The following is a 20,305-nucleotide window of genomic DNA, read 5'->3' as shown; positions in this document are numbered from 1 at the left end:
AGCTGTTACAATTCTGCATTAAGATTTGTACTGATGGGTGCTCCTCAGAAGACTCTGACAGGAGGCACTTGAAAACTGTGGCATTTACAAATCCAGCCTGTGTGAGAGCTGTGATAATTCTTGCTTTGCCTGTGGAATAGCTTTCTTAGGTAGCTCTGCCTCCACACATGGGGGTTTCAATGTATTTCTGTAGATGTGTTTGAACTTTCTCTTGAGATACAGGAAACAGATCTAGGTTTGAGCTTGTGGTGTTTAATTATTGCACTGTGCTCTTCCAAAGAGCATTCATGTAGTGGTTTCATTTGGTAGCACTTTCCCCACCTACTCCTTTCTACTCCCTTGTCCCAAACACCCCCACACCTTCCCCCCACCCTGCACCCCCTAAAATAAAAATCCTGTAAATGCTGATGTGTAGTAAAAGAGAGGATGCTCAGCTTGCCTCCTCAGAACCAGGGTTTTAAAACACTCTAAGCTCCAAGTGCAGCACCTCATGGGGGTTGGTGTGGAATATTTTAACAGTTTTACTTCTGCAGCACAGCAATTTCTCTCTGTTTTGAATGCTCCCTTGCAATAGTTGGTATTAATGAAATTTAACACTCTGGCTGTGTGGCAGCTTGGGGAAATTTCACCTTATAGTTTACAGTTCCTTGGAGAAGTGCAGCTGTGACATTTGTTTAGACTAGCAGATAATAAGGCAGAGGGAATAAAGCCTTCAGGAAGCTTCATGGCCTTTGTTTTCAGAAGAGCTAAACAACAGCTTTAAATAAACCAGGTTGTTAACAACGAGTTTAACCAGACAGCTTAACTTTCTGACACCTTGGCAGCTGATTATTGCACATTAAATGCTTTCTTAGCATTCTGGAATAAAACAGAGTGTTAGAATTGTCACCACCACAACTAACACACAAAGGGGGGGGAGAAAGCAAGCTCAGAGGAGACTGGGCAGTCCTCACTTGTTTCCTGGTGTCTGTTAACATCTGGCTTTGCTAATTTGGCTTGTGCATGAAAAGCCACCCCAGAATACTCATCTTCTTCTAGGCTGCCCTTGACAAAATGCTTCATTTTATGACTCCAGAGCTTTGTAAAATGTTTGTGTTTATTGCATTCAACTCTGTTAACTTTAGATTTAGTGCCAAGCTAAATCTTGATGAAATCAAGAAAGCAAAAGCAATTGCTTGAACACCTCCAGGGATGGTGACTCCACCACCTCCCTGGGCAGCCTGTTCCAGTGCCTCACCACTCTCTCAGTAAAGAAGTTTTTCCTAATGTCCAGTCCAAACCTCTCCTGGAATAACTCAAGCCCAATTCCTGTCATCCTGTTGCTGATTACGTGGAAGAAGGGCCCAACACCAGTCTCACTCCAGCCCCTTTTCAGGTTGCTGTGGAGAGCAATAAGATCTCCCCTCAGCCTTCTCCTCTTCAGACTGAACAATCACAGCTCCCTCAGCTGCTCCTGATATGATGCCCTCCAAACCCCTCATCAGCCTTGTTGCTCTTCTCTGGACATGCTCCAAGCACCTCGATGTCTTTCCAGAGCTGAACACAGTACTCAAGCTTTGGCCTCACCAGGGTGGCATACAGGGGCACAGACCCTTGTCCATGTCATTCACTAGGCGAGGGAGACTACAAAGGTGGGAAGAAAGCCCTTTCTTTTTGTGTGTTCCTGCAGGAGTGAAGGTGGGAACAGCTGAAGGTTGGAGGACAGGATGATATTCATCAGTGTCAGGGACTCTCTTTTCTAACTGAAAGCTGCTCAGAATTGTGCATTTTTAAAGGAAAAAAAATCTCTGTGTGGCCTTTTCTTTGCCAAGAGCACTGAAAATGAATGCTCTCTAATTTCACTTCAAAATCCAATACCTGGCACATCAACATGCAGGTAAATATCTTACCAGACAGAATGGATCACTTTGCTCCCAAATGCATCTCCCAACAGATTGTAACTGATGACAGCTGCAATTTGCAGTGTGACCTTGCTGCAGTTTCTTCCTCTGGTTGTTTGCTCCTTCAGCCTATAGCATGAGGAGGCTCCTGGCCCACAGAGCAAACTGCAGAGACGTGTCTTTATCTCTCTGAAGTGCCAGAGAGCTGGATCTCAGGCTCTTTGAAAGAAGGTTGAAGACTAATCAAATAAATCTTCATGCAATGGACTGTAGAGGCTGCTCAGACAAAATAAATTCTTTTATGATTAACCATTGGAAGGACTTTTAAAATCCTAAAGTGTCTCTGGAGTCTTGGAAAAAAAGAGTTTTAGAGGGGTTAGGAAAGCTTTCTCCTGGCATGAAATAGAGACAAAAAACCCTGAAATGCTGTTTGTCTGGGTGGCAAACAATGAGGGAGAAGAGAGACAATGACAGAAGTGTGACGTGGGAAGGATGCTCTTAGTGCTGTAGTCTTTCATTCAATGAAGCTGAACACAACTAAGAGCTTTTATCAACTAATTAGCGCAAATTTAAGCTCCCTGAGTGGGAGACTGTGACCCCCTCCCCTCTGTGCTGAAGTCCATGACCCCTGTAATTACATGGGAGACCCATGCCAGAGATTTTCCAGCTCTGCCTCTCATGATCATAGTATCATAGTATCAGTCAGGGTTGGAAGGGACCACAAGGATCATCTAGTTCCAACCCCCCTGCCACATGCCAGAGGGGGAATAAACAGACATAAAATGGGGGGGGGGGTGTCCCACCCTGTGTATTGCCCTTTAGACAAGGAGGTGTGAGGCATCTGGTGTACTAATGAAGACATCCCAATGCCCTGGTTCACTGATCCATTTATTGGTGCGTGTCCTTGGGCGAGGGGTTTCTTGGTGGTACTCTGTAACCTTACATGTCACTGATGCAAACCAGGAAAGACTGAGAGAATTGGGTCTTTCCTCATAGGAGGGATGCTCCTCAGCATCTCTGTAGCCCTCTCCAGCAAGTCCCTGTCTTTCCTGAACCCAGGAGCCCAGGACTGGACCTCGTACTCTGATGTGGCCTCACCAGGGCAGAGTAGAGTGGGAAGAGAACCTCTGTGATCAGCAGCTCACAGCTGGGATCTGGATTAATCTGCAGATGCAGAAGAGTGGCTAAGAGCTTTGTGGCTGTTATGCCTGAGCTTGGCTTGTCTGGAATGTGACCCAGATCAAGGCAACGTGTGTCTGTCTGCCAGATATTGTGTTGGAGGAGTTTGTTCTGCCTTTTCCTGCACATAAACAGACGACTTCCGTCACCCTGCAGCCTTTCCCAGAAAGGCTGAAATGTCTTGGCACATTCCTGTGGAGGCTGATTTCCTTCCACTGCTACCTGTTCTCAAAGTTTTATTTTGGCATTGCCCTGTGGCCTCTTGGATTTGTGTTGTGGTCCTATGCTTTATGCTGTCTGTGCTCATTTCCCTGCATTGGTATTTGTGTTAATTCTTTCATTTCAGTGCTGTAGAGGTTAAAAAGAAAATCATCCACAGCTCAGCTCTGTATTGGACTTGGTTTTCTAGTTTGTAATTAAGTTTTGTTAAAACTATACATAAGATTGCCACATTTTTCTTGGGTATAAAGAAACCTGGTGTTCATTTGTTTTAAGGTCTTCATAGAATCACAGACTGGTTTGGGTTGAAAGGGACCATTTCCAGAGAAGGGCAACAAAGCTTGTGAGGGGTTTGGAGCACAGCCCTATGAGGAGAGGCTGAGGGAGCTGGGGCTGCTTAGCCTGGAGAAGAGGAGGCTCAGGTGAGACCTTATTGCTCTCTACAACTACCTGAAGGGAGGTTGTAGCCAGGTGGGAGTTGGTCTCTTCTCCCAGGCAGCCAGCACCAGAACAAAGTACATAGTCTCAAGCTGTGCCAGGGGAGGTTTAGGCTGGGTGTTAGAAGGAAGTTCTTCCCAGAAAGAGAGATTGCCCATTAGAATGTGCTGCCCAGGGAGGTGGTGGAGTCACTATCACTGGAGGTGTTCAGGAGGAAGAGGCTGAATGGGGTTCTTGGTGCCATGGTTTAGTTGATCAAATTGTGTTGGATGATGGGTTGGACTTGATGATCTCAAAGGTCTTTTCCAACCTAGAATAAACTAGAATAAACCAAACCAGGTTGGAAGAGACCTTCAAGATCATCGTGTCCAACCCATCAACCAATCCAACCCACCCAAACAGCTAACCCATGGCACCAAGCACCCTGTCAAGTCTCCTTCTGAACACCTCCAATGATGGTGACTCCACCACCTCCCTGGGCAGCCCATTCCAATGGGCAATCACTCTCTCTGTATAGAACTTCTTCCTAACATCCAACTTGAACCTCCCCTGGCGCAGCCAGATTCATCCCATCCCATCCCATCCCATCCCATCCCATCCCATCCCATCCCATCCTATCCTATCATTTAGTTCCAACCCCCTTGCCATGGCCAAGGACACCTTCTGACCTGTCCTTGAACATCCCCAGGGAGGAGGCATCCACAACATCCCTGGGTAACCTGTTCCAGAGTCTTATGACCCTCATACTGAGGAACTTCATCTTAAGATGCAGTCTAAGCCTACTTTCCCTCAGCTTCAAACCATTCCCCCCTGTCCTCTTGCTAGACTCCTTCTCCAGCCTTTCTGTAGGATCCTTTCAGGTATTGGAAGGTAGCTCAAAGTGAAAGTTTTGACTTGAAATTAATTCTCACAGTACCCATTAAAACCAATTAATTATCAGAAATATCAATTTATTTGCAGAGGAAACAGGCTGAAGAAGAAAGCCCACTGGGGATTTCTAATGTGGCTAATGTGTCTCTGAGAAATTGCCTTCCCCCTCCTCATTTTGTTGCTCAAAGGCTAAATAGCCTTCACCTCAGACTGCAGCAATGCCACTCTGTATTTCAGAAGGAATCAAACCCCCTGAGCAGAAGGAAATCATTGTCCATGCAAACAGGAAAAAGCTCACATTTTTATTATTAGGGGGGGAAAAATGGATCATTTTGATTAATGACTTCTGTTTGCTCAAGCACTTGTGATTTATATGGCAATTTCACACTTTATTATCCCAGAATCCCAGGAATCTGAATGTGGAACATAAATTAACAGACTTGCAGTGCTAGATGTAATGCCTCTCTGTTCACATTGCCCACCCCAGGAGGGGCTGACTAACCATTTGGGGTGTGGGATACATTAAAGGACACATAAAGCTCTGAAATTTTACTTGCTTCTCATGTATTTTGTGATCAGGGGATGCTAAGTGTCTGTTGTGATGCCATCATCACCTTAGCCAGGGATATCTGATAACTGTACCAGGCAAGGTTTTGTTTGGGTTACTCCCAGCTGAAGCATGGGATTCTCCTTGTGGAGATGCCTCCCATGGGTGCAACCATGAGTCTGTTTCTGGTTTTCCCTGTCAGTGCTTTCAAGTTGAGGCTGGGATAATGCACAAACATCCTTTGGTTATGTGCACAGATTGGAGTTCTAGTTTCTTCTGTCACTGTCCAGGTTTCTCCAGAACCATCAGCCCCTCTCAGCAAGACTCTTGTCTAGTGTCTTCCTCAGTACCATGATCTGATAAGTATGCGTCTTCCTCTGCAGATCTCCATGGCTTCTTACTCACTGTGCCCTGTCTGTTATAACCCTTCTTTTCAGAGAAGTGAGCAGCTAACAGACCCTCTGGTGACCCCTTGCCTCTCAGTGTCTCTAGCCTCAGATGTCAGTAAAACTGCAGGCAAATGCTTGCTGTTCTCTCATCTCTTGCCTTCTCCAGGCCTCTAGTTTGAGTGGTGCAGCAGCAGCAAGGCACTGTTGCCTTTTGTATTTTTCCCCTAGTTTCTGCATTCTTCAGTCTTAGTTCTGCAACTCAGGAAGGTCCTCAGGTAAAATCTGCTCTCTTATCAGATTCTCTTTTCCCTCCTGGCTCTGGATAGGTGCTTTCTCAAGTGTATGGATAGCTTGCTGCCAGGTTCTTCAGGAATTTCCTGCAGATATTCTGCCAGAGGTTGCTTCAGGAAATCCGTTATGATGTCCAGCTTCCTAATTCTGAATTTATCATCTCCAGCTCCCACTTTGTCCTCTTACTCGGGTACATTTAGGAATCTTAACCTACTTGATTCAAAAGAGCCATGAACTTTTGACCTGGCATAACTAAGAAGGCAAGTTCTGAAAGTCTTCAATGACCAGAGTGGTTGAATTAAGTGGGAACAGTCTTCACTACTAGGTATTAGGTCATCCATTTTTTCCCCTGTTTCTTATCCTATAATAAGCAGTGCAAAGTCCTTGCTGTCCAAAGGGACAATCTGAGCTCCTACAAACTCAAAGACTATGCTCACTGAAGGTTTGAAACCATATTCTGGGCTGGAGCACCTCTCCTGTGAGGACAGACTGAAGGAGTTGGGGCTGTTCAGTCTGCAGAAGAGAAGGCTCCGAGGTGACCTCATTGTGGCCTTCCAGTATCTGAAGGGGACCTACAGGAAGGCTGGGGAGGGACTGCTCAGGATCTCAGGTAGTGATAGGACTAGGGGGAATGGAATGAAGCTGGAGGTGGGGAGATTCAGGCTGGATGTGAGGAGGAAGTTCTTCCCCATGAGAGTGGTGAAGCCCTGGAATGGGTTGTCCAGGGAGGTGGTGGAGGCCCCGTCCCTGGGGGTGTTTAAGCCCAGGCTGGCTGAGGCTCTGGCCAGGCTGATCTAGTGTGGGGTGTCCCTGCCCATGGCAGGGGGGTTGGAACTAGATGATCCTTGTGGTCCCTTCCAACCCTGAATGATACTATGATACTATTCCATTGTATTTTTCCTCTTCCCAACCCCTGTGCTGCAGTAAGGGTTTGCTTAAATCAGATTGCACTCAAGGTCTATTTGTTTGTCATTCAGAGTATCATATCTGTTACACCAGCACTCTGCATAGGCTTGGCTAAAATTAGTGTATGGGCCAAGCAAGGAAAAATCTGTGCCTCTGCTGATTCTCAGGGTGTTTGAATATCTTCATTATGGTGAAAGGCTCTTCTCCAAGAAACACAGAGAAATATGCCATGTTCTCAAACATTGTCAATCAAATCATCTCCCCTGGCTAAAAATGTCCTTGTTGCTCTCCACCATTCCCTGAAAGGAGGTTGGAACCCAGTGGGGGTTGGTCTCTTCTCCCTAGTAACAAGTGATGGGAGTAGAGGAAATGGCCTCAAGTTGCACCAGGGCAGGTTTAGGTTGGATATTAGAAGAAAATTCTTCTCTGAAAGGGTTCTCAAACATGGAACAGGCTGCCCAGGGAGGTGGTTGAATCCCCATCCCTGGAGGTGTTTCAAAGAGGCAGAGATGTGGTGCTGAGGGCCATGGTTTAGCCCCAGCCTTGGCAGAGTTAGAGAGTGGTTGGACTGGATGATCTTCAAGGTCTTTTCCAACCAAAGCCACTCTGAGTCTGTGATTCCTGGCCAAAGACAAAATCCCTTAAGTGCTTCTGTTCCTACCTTACAAGCCTGTAGTTATTAAATGATTATTGACTTTAAATACATTGTTTGTGGGGATGACAACTGACCTAAGTTTTAACTGAAAGTGTGTGATTCTTGTTTGTTTGCTCAGGAAAGAGATTCCACCTGAAGAAGTGAAACACTCAGACAGAGAGCAGGCAAAGCGAATCGTGTACTCCGTGGTTTATGGAGCAGGTACGCATTTTCAGACCCTAAAAACCACCCCAACCAGCTACAACAGATTCAACCTTTCTGCATAATTTATATCAGGAAAGTGAATTTGCAAAGGTGAATACAAGCTGGACAGAATATTACATCTTTCTTTTCCTCAGGGATTATGAAATGATCCAAAATGATCCAATTAGCACAGCCACACTGACACAGACAAAGCTGATGCTGATGTTTGGATTTATTTGCTGCTGGTGTAACTGAAGCAGTTGTGTTTGTCTCAGATTAGTTTCATTCTGAGTGGATTTTGCAGTAGATACACATAGTTGAGGATAACTGAGATTTAATGCCCTGGAATGAAGTTACAAACTCTGATAGAGTCTCAAAACATGTTTATAGAATCACAGAATGGCTGAGGTTGGAAGTGACCTCTGCAGGTTGTCAGATCCAGTCCCCCTGCTCAAGGAGGCACATGTAGAGCCACTTGCCCAGCACCCTGTCCAGACAGCTTCTGAATGTCTCCAAGGGTGGAGACTAAGTCACCATCCCTGGAGGTGTTCAAGAGGGGATTGGAAGTGGCACTTGGTGCCATAGTTTAGTCATGAGCTCTGTGGTGACAGTTTGGACTTGATGATCTTTGAAGTCTCTTCCAGCCTTGGTGATTCTGTGATTTCATGATTCTGTGACTCCACAATCCCCACCATTCTATGATTCTTTGTTAAAAACCAAGGAAGAGTCTCATTATGTCTAGGAGTTGATACTTTACACCAAATACTGAGAGGAGCTGCTGTGTTTTGCTTTGTTTGGAGCAATTCAATTCACCTTTTCTAATTGCCTCAGTCAGCTTGCAGAACTAAGGCAACCTAAATGTCTGTAAGGGGGAACTCTCTTTAGAAACATGCATAAGGAATCAATTCCATTTAGTAGCAGTATGTCCAAGCCCTAAAGTGGCACAGAGGGATGTCAAGGTGTTGGAATGAAAAGCAGAAGAAGCAATTATATTTTTAGTTTTGGAAGTTGGCATTATAGAGTGGAGAACACTGAAACTCACAGGCTGCTCCTAATGATTCCCCTGGCACAGATAGCTCCAGGAGAGTGCTCAGGGAAGCTTTAGGCCCCTCCTGAGCTCCTGCCTTGTGGAACATGACCTGGTGTAATTAGAAGGCTGTGCATTCCTCACTTTGTGCTTTCCAGGAACTGCATTTCCCTGGAACCTTTCAGACTTCCATACTGATGTGGTAGCTTCATTTTCCTAATATTCCATGCAATACTTTGCTCAGCATATAAACAGTTCCTTAAATGGCTGACATGGTCAAACCTGGATGTTACAGTTCTCTAAGGAAGCCACAGCCAAGTCCTAGCTGTTACCATTATGTGCTTTAGCAGATAGATTTGTCATCTGCTAACCCAGGAAGAAGATCCAAATTAATTGGATGTCAAATAAAACTACAGACCTATTATAGTTCAGCAAGAGTCACCCTGGAGGTCTTTTGAATTCTTTCGTCCAGTACTTTGTCCAGACTGGTCTTAGTAGTATCATAGTAGTATCATAGTAGTATCATTCAGGGCTGGAAGGGACCACAAGGATCATCTAGTTCCAACCCCCCTGCCATGGGCAGGGACACCCCACACTAGATCAGGCTGGCCAGAGCCTCAGCCAGCCTGGGCATAAACACCTCCAGGGACGGGGCCTCAACCACCTCCCTGGACAACCCATTCCAGGGCTTCACCACTCTCATGGTTAAGAACTTCCTCCTCACATCCAGCCTGAATCTCCCCACCTCCAGCTTCATTCCATTCCCCCTAGTCCTATCACTACCTGATATCCTGAGAAGTCCTTCCCCAGCCTTCCTGTAGCCCCCTTCAGATACTGGAAGGCCACAATTAGGTCACATTGGAGCCTTCTCTTCTCCAGACTGAACAGCCCCAACTCCTTCAGTCCATCCTCATATGAGAGGTGCTCCAGCCCTCTGCTCATCCTTGTGGCCCTTCTCTGTAGCTCAGTGCAAACCCTGGCATGAGTGAGAACAAAATGCTCCAGAACTGTTCTGCAGTGCACATCAGAGTGACAGTGATGGCATTTAGGTGGCTGAAACCTTCTCTTGTTCGAATATGCCAGGGAATTTTTCTTGACAGGTTTGCTGTGACAATAACTCTTCTGTGCCTCGGTGCCTCGAGACGTCGCCCCTCAGCTTATGTTCTTGTGCAGACACAGTGCAGGGTTTGTGTTGCTGTGCAGCTGACATAAATATCTCTGTCTTTCAAACCTCCTGTGACTAATGTTGACGCGTGTTTTATTTTTGCTGGAGCTGTTTGGTTCACAAATGGGTTTGAAGAGTACCTCTTAGGTGGAGTTTTCACACTCTGGAAAACTGCCTTCAGCTTTTCTTCCACCTTTTCCCATCAATGCTCTTAGATCCAACATAGAATCACAGAGTGGCTGAGGTTAGAAGGGACCTCAGAGATCATCTACTCCAACCTCCCCGTCATGGGTAGGGACACCTCTCAACCAGACTCAGCTGCTCAAGACCTCATGCAGCCTGGCCTTGAACACCCCAAGGAGCAGGCATCACAGTATCACCAAGGTTGGAAGACACCTCAAAGATCATCAAGTCCAACCTATCACCACAGACCTCATGACTAAACCATGGCACCAAGTGCCACATCCAATCCCCTCTTGAACGCCTCCAGGGATGGTGACTCCCCCGCCTCCCTGGGCAGCACATTCCAATGGCAAATAACTCTCTCAGTGAAGAACTTTCTCCTCACCTCGAGCCTAAACTTCCCCTGGCACAGCTTGAGACTGTGTCCTCATTCTGGTGCTGGTTGCCTGAGAGAAGAGACAACTCCCTCCTGGCTACAACCACCCTTCAGGTAGTTGTAGACAGCAAACAGTGTAATCCAGAGCCTCCCTGGGCAGCCTGTTCCACAGTCTCAGCACCCTTGTGCTGAAGAACTTCTTCCAAAGATCCAGTCTGAATCCTTGTCCTGCCCTGATGAAAAGTCCCTCTGCATCCTTCCCGTAGGATCCCTTCAGGTATTGGACAGCAGCTCTAAGGTCCCCCTGGAGTCTTCTCTTCTCCCCAGGCTAAGCCATTCTATGAACCTATGATTTCTATGATTCTGTGGTTTCTGTTCTGCTTTATTACCTTATAAAGCTAATTTCTTTGCCACCAGGTAAGGAATGTCTTGCTGACCGCCTGGGAATTACTCCTCCTCAAGCCAGCCAATTTATAGAGAGCTTTATGCAGAAATACAAGAAACTGCATGAATTTACAAAGAGAACCATTGAAGAATGCAGAAACAAAGGTAAGCCAGAGTCTGTAAGCATGTTTTTGTTTACTCATCAGTGGGGGAGACAGAGATTTACCTTAACCCAAATTCAATTACAGGAGGAGAGAAAAAAACGAAGGGGACTTTATTTCTTGGTGAATCAGGGCTTTTCTCTTTTTTAACCCTAAGCTGGTTAAACCTGTCTGCCTATTCTCACAAAGATGCTAACAGAATAAGACATCTGTTCTCAGAGTGAACCCTACCTCATGTCAAGTCACACTGCATCATTTTGACACATGATGTACTCCAACAGAAAAAAGCCCAAGGAATCTTTTCCTGAATAAATATCCTACGTGGCTGCTGGACCATGGAAGTTAGGATAGAATAGAATAGAATAGACCAGACCAGACCAGACCAGACCAGGTTGGAAGAGACCTTTGAGATCATTGAGTCCAACCTATAATCCAACACCATCTAATCAACTAAACCATGGCACCAAACACCCCATCCAGTCTCTCCCTAAACACCTCCAGTCATGGTGACTCCACCACCTTCCTGGGCAGCACATTCCAATGGGCAATCACTCTTTCTATGAAGAACTTCTTCCTAACATCCAGCCTAAACCTCCCTGGCATGGCTTGAGACTGTGTCCTCTTGTTCTGGTGCTGGTTGCCTGGGAGAAGAGACCAACCTCTGCCTGTTTACAACCTCCCTTCAGGGAGTTGTAGAGAGCAATAAGATCTCCCCTGAGCCTCCTCTTCTCCAGGCTAAGCAACCCCAGCTCCCTCAGCCTCTCCTCACAGGGCTGTGCTCCAAATCCCTCTCCAGCTTTGTTGCCCTTCTCTGGACAGGTTCCAGCAACTCAACGTCTTTCCTAACCTGAGGGGCCCAGAACTGGACACAGGACTCAAGGTGTGGCCTAACCAGTGCTGAGTACAGGGGCAGAATGACCTCCCTGCTCCTGCTGGCCACACTGTTCCTGATACACTCCAGGATGCCATTGGCCTTCTTGGCTACCTGGGAACACCGCAGGCTCCTGTTTAGCCTACTATCAACCAGTACCCCCCAGGTCCCTTCCTGCCTGGCCCAGCCAGTCAGCCAAAGAGTCAATTTACAGAGCCCTTTTCTTGTTTTTTTAACCACACTTTCTTTTTGCATCAGTCAGAGTTTCTGTTCTTGAAATTCAGGTGGTATCTGTGGTGACAGATGTGTGCAGAGTGCTTCTTGGAGCCAGCAGCTGCAAACTCTTCTTGCATCAAATTTGTTGGTAGTCTACATATTCATTTATATTTAGGGAATCCTGGGAGCGTAGTAATTAGAGGAGAGAAAAATATAGCTGCTTGAAATATTGTCTTTTAACAGCTAATTAGCAGAACTGTCAAAATCTCTTTTTTTGTTGTTGTTGTTATTTCTTAATAAGGGTAGACAGTTCTAAGGCATTTTGTAGAAACAGTAAGTTTCCAATATATTATTACCCATCATGGTGTGTGTTGTAATAGAGATGCATAACTTTCAGTCATGAAAAGGGATAATGTGCCTTCCTTTTGGTTTTGCTACTTTGTAGGTCTTAAAAATTCTCCTGGAAGCATGACCAGTTGTCATGCAGTTGCATTCTTTTGTTCATTAATATCACTAAAGACTGAAAAGCTACTTTTCAGCTACAATTAAGCTCAACAAATCTAGTAAGGTATTGCACAGAATCCTAGAATAGAATAGAATAGGAGTAGAATAGAATAGAATACCTCCCTTCAGGTAGTTGTAGACAGCAATAAGGTCACCCCTGAGTCTCCTCTTCTCCAGGCTAAGCAACCCCAGCTCCCTCAGCCTCTCCTCATAGGGCTTGTGTTCCAAGCCCCTCCCCAGCTTTGTTGCCCTTCTCTGGACATATTCCAGCAAGTCAACCTCCTTCCTAAACTGAGGGGCCCAGAACTGGACACAGGACTCGAGGTGTGGCCTAACCAGTGCAATGTACAGGGGCTCAGGTTGGAACCTGCAACCCCCCTGCCATGGGCAGGGACACCTTCCACTAGCCCAGGTTGCTCAAGGCCTCATCTAACCTGACCTTGGAAACCCCCCAGAGAGGAGGCATCCACAACCTCCCTGGGCAACCTGTTCTGAGTCTCACCACCCTCTTCCTAACACGTTTACGAAATGGTTTTGTTCTGCTGACAACCACAACAGTAATTTGGGATGAAGGCACTTTTGTTAGTGTGTTGGGATACATGTTCAGGAGGATTCAGGAACTGGATTCAGGATTATATGGCTCAGAATCAATAGCAGAAGGAAGAGAGTCCTCCTGAGACACAGACCAGTGCAGAGGAGGTTTGACACTGGTGGTCCATCAGGTTGATCCTGAATCACAGAATCATGACAGTTGGAAAAGACCCCTAAGATCACCCAACCGTAACCCAACCTCCATGGCCACTGAACTAAATCCTGAAGCACCACATTTGTACACTACTCGGACACCTCCAGGGGTGGTGACTCCACCACCTCCCTGGGCAGCCTGTTCCAATACCTGACCACTCTCTCAATAAAGAAGCTTTCCTTAATGTCCAATCTAAACCTCCCCTGGCACAATTCAAACCCGTTTCCTCTCAATGGTTCGACTCGATCATCTCTGGAGGTCCCTTCCAACCCATACCATTCTGTGATTCTGTGGTCTCCAGTGAGAGTTCCTGGGTAGTCAAGGTGATCAGAAGTCTAATGAAAGATTTTGTAATGATATATTTTTAGCAATGATTAATTTTTCTTAGGGAAGATGTTGAGTTTGGAAGGCAAGCTGGGATAAAGCTTCGCCTGTGTTATTCTCACGTCTCTTTTCCCCTCTCAACTCCTCTCACTTGCCATCCAAAATAGTTGCAAAATACATCCTGAAGCTCTCCCTGTGTTTTCTTGTGCTCCTTTTAAACTAAAACCCCCACCACTCTAGGGCTGAGGAGGTTTGGCTGTGAGAGGGACATAAAAATACTCCATAAAGAAGATGGGGGAGGGGGGGGGGAGGGGGAAGTGTTAGAACTTTTCCCCCCCCCAGCCTATTTGATCATTTGGGGAAATATTCATTAATGATATAATCACTCTACAAATTGATTTTTTTTCCCCTCTTCTATTCCCAATTAAACTATTCATTGCATGGAAAGCTCTAATTATGGCTGCCAATAGATAGTTAATTCTGCTAGGTATTTATAGTTCCAGCTCCCACAGAGTGAGTTTGCTGGTGTTTCAAGCAGACCTTCCTGCTGGAACTAGAGCTTTAATGAACACAAGATTTCCTTGTCTTGCATCTACCAGTGCTCTGAATGAAGTAAGTCACAGCCCAAAAATACAGTAAGAATTGAAGGTTTAAATACAAGAAGTTCTGAATGTTTTCAGAGGGCTCTACAGCTCCCTGAAAGGAGGCTGGAGTGAGGTGGGGGTTGGTCTCTTCCAGGTGATACGAGGAGAGGAAATGGCCTGAAATTGTGCCAGAGTTGGTTTAGATTGGAGATTAGGAAAAATTTCTTCATAGAATGACTGTTCAGGCATTGGAACAGGCTGCCCAAGGAGGTGGTGGAGTCACCATCCCTGGGGACATTCAAGAGACCTGTGGACATGGCACTTTGGGTCATGGTTTAGTGGCCGTGATGGTGTTGGGTTGGACTTGATGACCTTAGAGGGCTTTTCCAACCCAAACAGTTCCATGATTCTGTATTCCATGGGCTCAGGCAGCACATCATTACTAAACTCCATGCTATCTTCAGAGAGAAATGTGGAGGTTTTCCCTTATCTTAGATGACTCTAAGAACACTGACTTCTCTTTACAACCCTGCAAGGCTACGTGGTTTCCATGATGGGACGCAGAAGACCCCTGGCTAATATCAGCGCCCAGGATTACAAACTACGCACTCAAGCAGAGAGGCAGGCTGTCAATTTTGTTGTTCAAGGTAAAGAAATCTTCCTCCCTGCCTTCCTACTTACCTCCCCAGCTCTTTGTGCTTGGCTTTACTGGTAATCTCAAAAGAATGAATATTCTAGGTGTCCACTGTAGTGGCTCACTGAGGCAGGAGTTTGACACGAAAGAGATGATACTATATGTTCTATAGAAATAACAGAATGGAATGGAATAGACTAGAATATTTATAGCTGTTGTATATTTTATCTATCACCCTCACTGGAAAGAATTTCATCCTAATCTCCAGTCTAAATTTCCCCTCTTCAAGCTTCAATCCATTCTCTCTCATCCCATCACTACAAGCCCTTGTAAAAAGTCCCTCCCCAGCTCTCCTGTAGCCCCCTTCAGGTACTGGAAGGCTGCTCTAAGATCTCTCTGGAGCCTTCTCTTCTCCAGGCTGAACAGCCCCAACTCTCTCATCTTACCCCCATAGGGGAGGTTCTCCATCCCTCTGACTATCTTTTTGGCCCCCTGTGGACCTGCTCCAGCAGTTCCACATCCTTCTTAGGCTGGGGGCGCCAGAACTGAAGGCATTGCAGCAGGTGGGGGTCTCAGTAGAGCAGAGGGGCAGGATCCCCTCCTTCTCCTGCTTCTCTCACTGCTTTAGATCACAGTATCACAGCATCACAGTATAACTTAGGTTGGAAAGGACCTCGAGGATCATTGAGTCCAACCTACCAACACAGACCCCATGACTAGACCATGGCACCAAGTGCCACATCCAATCTCCTCTTGAGATGCAGCTAGATGCAGCTAGATGCAGCTCAGCTCAGCCTTCTGGGCTGCCAGTGGTTGTTGCTGGCTCATGGGGAGTTTTTATCAGCTGACACCCTAAGTCCTCCTCTTCCAGACTGCTCTTGAGCCACCCCTCACCCAGCCTGTATTTGTGCTTGGGGTAGCTTGACTAACAGTTGTGCTCAAGTGATGGCTGCCTTGGTGTTGTAGGCACCCAACTGTAGAATTGGAAAATATCCTTCTAAAATTTGCAGCAGATTGCTTGGAGCACTGGGCTTGTCTGCACAACCTTATCCAGAGCCCAGGTCATCTGGGTTTCCATCCAGCTGGCCAGCAGCCCTCTCCACTTGAAGGCACAATGCTTGAATCCTGCTGAGTGTACAGTGCAGCATTAATAAAACCACACAGGCTTCTGAGCAGCACTTGCTTGTGTCCCATCTGTCCAGAGAGCTTGGAGCTGAGGCAAAGATATCAGAGGACTGTCCACCAAACACTTCCATGTACCTACAATCATGAGATTATCCTATTTCATTATCAGTTCAAATAGCAGTGGAGGAGAGATCTGCTGAAAACCAGTGAAACTCTTATTCCAAACATGTCATATTAGAAGGTGTGCTGAAGCAAGGGTTAAAAAAAACCCCAAACTCTGAAAGATTCAGTATTCCCAGCTTAAAATGGATTACAATTTCATTCTAGACTACAAGGAGCTTTGAATTTCAGGATTTCAGCTCTAAGAGATAATGCTTTATGACTGGAAGAACTTTCTAAATGAGGCTAAAACATTTTATCACAGTCTGCTAAACTGGATTTAATAAATGGGCTTTATAATTGCATCTAATGTATTGTTATTTCCCAGCAGAGGATCCTTACCCTTTGCCTACCTGGCTGGTTTTTTATCCTTGCTCTGGAAAGTGAAAGAATTCAGAATGCATTGAGTTAGGAAGATGTCTATGGGCTAGGAAATGGAGGCTATCTGATGGGGCAGGAGGGTTATGGCTTCCAATGCTTACTTAAAAGGCTGTGTCTGTATTTCATCTGATAAATCTTTATGTAAGATACATTAAGCCCCTGCTGCATGGCTCAGAGCAGAGCCCCTCACCAAACCGCCAGCCTGGGGAATCGTTTTGCCTCTTGATCACCAGGAGTACGTCATCTCCTCTGTAACATGACACTGCTTTCTGCACCACTGCCCTTAACACTGGAGTGTAATGAATATACATTGCCTGCACATGGAAATGAAGAGGCATAAAATTAGGTTTCCAAAGGGAAGTGCAGCACTGAAACGATGTCCTAACCTTTTGTGACATGTGAAACCTTAATGGATTCAGAGGCCATTTTTAATTCCTCTGTAGATAATTTCAGACTTTTTAAGACAAAGACATTTGTCACCTCGTGACCAGTGGCTGACAAATTCACCTTTAATTAACACATCATTTCATGTGGTTGTTTTCTGGCTTTGATTACTGTTTTCTGGCTTTAATTGCTGTTTATGGCTCTTATGAGCTGTTTCATCGATGACGTGTATCCAATCCACTAGTTTTGCAGATTACAATCCAGGATCTTCAGGTATTTGTCATTGCTCTGCCATATTTCCAAGAACAGAATGTTCCAGTCACATGCTTTAAATTAAAAGCAGATTGCTTTCTCTTCTAGGCTCTGCAGCTGATCTCTGTAAGATGGCTATGGTGGAGGTTTTTACCTCTGTTGTCAGTTCTCCGACTTTAACAGCCAGGTTAGTAGTGAATGACTTACTCTGGTGAGATCCCACCTGGAGTACTGCCTCCAGCTCTGGAAATCTCAGCATAGGAAGGACATGGACCTAATGGAGTGAGTCCAGAGGAGGCTATGAAGATGATCAGGGGGCTGGGGCACTTCTGAGCACAGCTGAGGGAGTTGGGGTTGTTCAGCCTGGAGAAGAGAAGGCTCCAGGGAGACCTTAGAGCAGCTTTCCAGTACCTGAAGGGGGCTGTTCCCAAAGGCCTGCAGTGATAGGATGAGAGGCAATGGTTTGAAATGAGAGAAGAGCAGATTTAGATTGGATGTTAGGAGCAAGTTCTGCACCATGATGGTGGTGGAACACTGCAACAGGTTTTCCAGGGAGGTAGTTGAGGCCCCATCCCTGGAGATAGTCAAGGTCATGCTTGACAAGGCTCTGAGCAACCTGATCTAGTGCAGGATGTCCCTGCTGATTGCAGGGGGGTGGGACTAGATGACCTTTGGAGGTCCCTTCCAACCCAAGCCATTCTATGTTTCTATGACTGCAAAACTCTTTCCTTTTAAACCACCATCATGGCAAGGAATGTTTCTGGCATTTTAAGCAGCTATAGGAATATCCTTTGTGCCTCTGAATCTTTTAACAAGCAAGGACTTGTGGGATGGTTTTATACATTCCAAGTTTTATCTTTGTGCTTAAATGGTTGGCTCTGTAAATCTATCCCAAGGCAATGAAGTGCTCTGGGGCCACTGAATCTCAGTCAGATGCAGTTCAGTGGCAGTTCCACATCTTTGAAATCAAGCCCTCTGATCATATCCTTCCTCTATTTTGAGTGCATTGTATAATGGGAATTGAACATTCAATGGGCTGGGAAAAACCCAGGAATCAGGAAACCAGTGCTCAAGCAAAATAAATGAACTGGGGGGGAGTTTTGTTCTTGTATAGATGGCTTTCCTTTGCTTAAGGAAAGCTAGGTCATCATGATTTTGTTCTGGTGTGACTGCTCATAGTTGGGTAGGAGATCACAGAATGTCCTCAAGATTTTTATGCCACTGGCAGAAATAATGAAGTCTGCTTTTCCTGGGCTGAAAGCTGGAGGGGCTGGTGCAGAGTTAGCCAGTCAGCATTATTATTATTATTATAGAAAGAGACTTTGAAGGCAAACATGCAGGAAAAAAACCCACAAACAAACAAACAACAAACCCAAACAAGTGGATTCTCATCTTTTGTGATGCTGTAGTCAACAGTCCAGCAGAACATCGATTTTTGCAGTAGAAGGTCAGATAAAAGCAGAGTTAGCAGGCAGTGCAGAGCATCAGTGTTTCTGAGGAGAGGAAATGATCAAACATCCAAGTGCTGGGTTCTGCACATTGGCCACAGCAACCCCATGCAGAGCTACAGGCTGGAGACAGTGGCTGGAGAGCAGCCAGGCAGAGAGGGACCTGGGGGTCGATGGTAGGCTGAACATGAGCCAGCAGTGTGCCCAGGCAACCAAGAGGGCCAATGGCATCCTGGCCTGCATCAGGAACAGTGTGGCCAGCAGGAGCAGGGAGGTCACTCTGTCCCTGTACACTGCACTGGTTAGGCCACACCTCAAGTCCTGTGTCCAGTTCTGGGCCCCTCAGTTTAGGAAGGAGGTTGACTTGCTGGAATATGTCCAGAGAAGGGCAACAAAGTTGGTGAGGGGTTTGGAACACAGCCCTGTGAGGAAAGACTGAGGGAGCTGGGGTTGCTTAGCCTGGAGAAGAGGAGACTCAGGGGTGACCTTATTGCTCTCTACAACTACCTGAAGGGAGGTTGTAGACAGGCAGAGGTTGGTCTCTTTTGCCAGGCAGCCAGCACCAGAACAAGAGGACACAGTCTCAAGCTGTGCCAGGGGAGGTTTAGGCTGGATGTTAGGAAGAAATACTACACAGAGAGAGAGACTGCCCATTGGAATGGGCTTCCCTGGGAGGTGGTGGAGTCACCATCACTGGAGGTGTTCAGGAGGAGACTTGATAGGGGGCTTGGTGCCATGGGTTAGTTGATTAGGTGGTGTTGAATTAGTTGATAGGTTGGACGTGATGATCTTGAAGGTCTCTTGCAACCTGGTCTGGTCTGGTCTATTCTATTCTATTCTGTTCTGTTCTGTTCTGTTCTGTTCTGTTCTGTTCTGTTCTATTCTATTCTATAACCTTAGCTGTAGCAGCCATGGCTTGAGGACTTCAATTGGAGTTTAGGTCAGTGCAAAGTAACAGCCTTCCAAACAGTCCTTGCCATGAAGTGTAACATCTCAGCCAGCCAATCCCCTGTGTGTGTTTGTGTTGGTATTTTTTTTGACCAGGGTTTCAAAATGTCATTTCTAGTTACAACTATAAATTACAGGTGCTGAATTCTAAGGAGGACTCACTCCTGTGCCCAAAATAAAGGTTTTTCTAAGTGTTCTTGAAAGGTTTTGGGCAAAATGCTTTTGAACTATTACAAAACAGCCCAGGAAATGAGTGGTCTGCTAGTGCAAATCTGAAATGGGAAATGGTTCTTTGGTGGAGATACTGCAGGCATTCAACCATCCATTTCTGCCTGAAATGTTGGATCAGGGCCTGTAGCATACTGCAGGCTATGTTTTGGGGAGATTGTCTCACTGAAAAGGAGGCTGAGGGGAGACCTTCTCACTTGACAATTCCCTGAAAGGAGGTTGGAACCAGGTAGGATTTGATCCTTCTCTCTGTTAACAAGTGATAGGATGAAAGGAAATGGCCTCAAGCTGCACCAGGGGAGATCTGGTTGGACATTAGAAGAAACTTCTTCCCAGAGAGGGTTCTCAAAGACTGGAGGAGGCTGCCCAGGGAGGTGGTTGAATCCCCATCCCTGGAGGTGTTTCAGAGAGGCAAATGCATGATGCTGAGGGCCATGGTTTAGCCCCAGCCTTGGCAGAGTTAGAGAATGGTTGGACTCAGTGATCCTAGAAGGCTTTTCCAACCAAAAGAATTATTTGAGTTCATGATTTCAATTCTTTATGCTGCCTGAGTTGTGCAAAGAGACCAGAATCTGGCAACTGGGGCCTGCTTGAAAGTTTCTTTAGCGAGTTGAACTTTGAGTGAAGTCAGTGACAGAGCAGCTGCCTA

At 46.0% G+C, this 20,305-nt stretch overlaps 1 protein-coding gene across 1 annotated transcript in view; it reads left to right on the top strand.

Annotated features, from left to right (window-relative positions):
• POLN (DNA polymerase nu) overlaps positions 1-20,305 on the top strand; it is a 74,831-nt gene that overhangs the window by 32,159 nt on the left and 22,367 nt on the right. Inside the window, exons 18-21 of the mRNA XM_068149739.1 lie at positions 7,493-7,575; positions 10,726-10,857; positions 14,634-14,744; positions 17,141-17,219. Of these exons, the coding sequence (XP_068005840.1) occupies positions 7,493-7,575; positions 10,726-10,857; positions 14,634-14,744; positions 17,141-17,219 (405 nt within the window). The remainder of the gene's footprint in view (positions 1-7,492; positions 7,576-10,725; positions 10,858-14,633; positions 14,745-17,140; positions 17,220-20,305) is intronic.

This window comes from Melanerpes formicivorus, unplaced genomic scaffold (assembly GCF_026170545.1).
Source record: "Melanerpes formicivorus ecotype bairdi unplaced genomic scaffold, bMelFor1.0.p_v2 SCAF_18, whole genome shotgun sequence".
NCBI lineage: Eukaryota > Metazoa > Chordata > Aves > Piciformes > Picidae > Melanerpes > Melanerpes formicivorus.
This window is presented reverse-complemented; position numbering and strand designations above follow the sequence as displayed.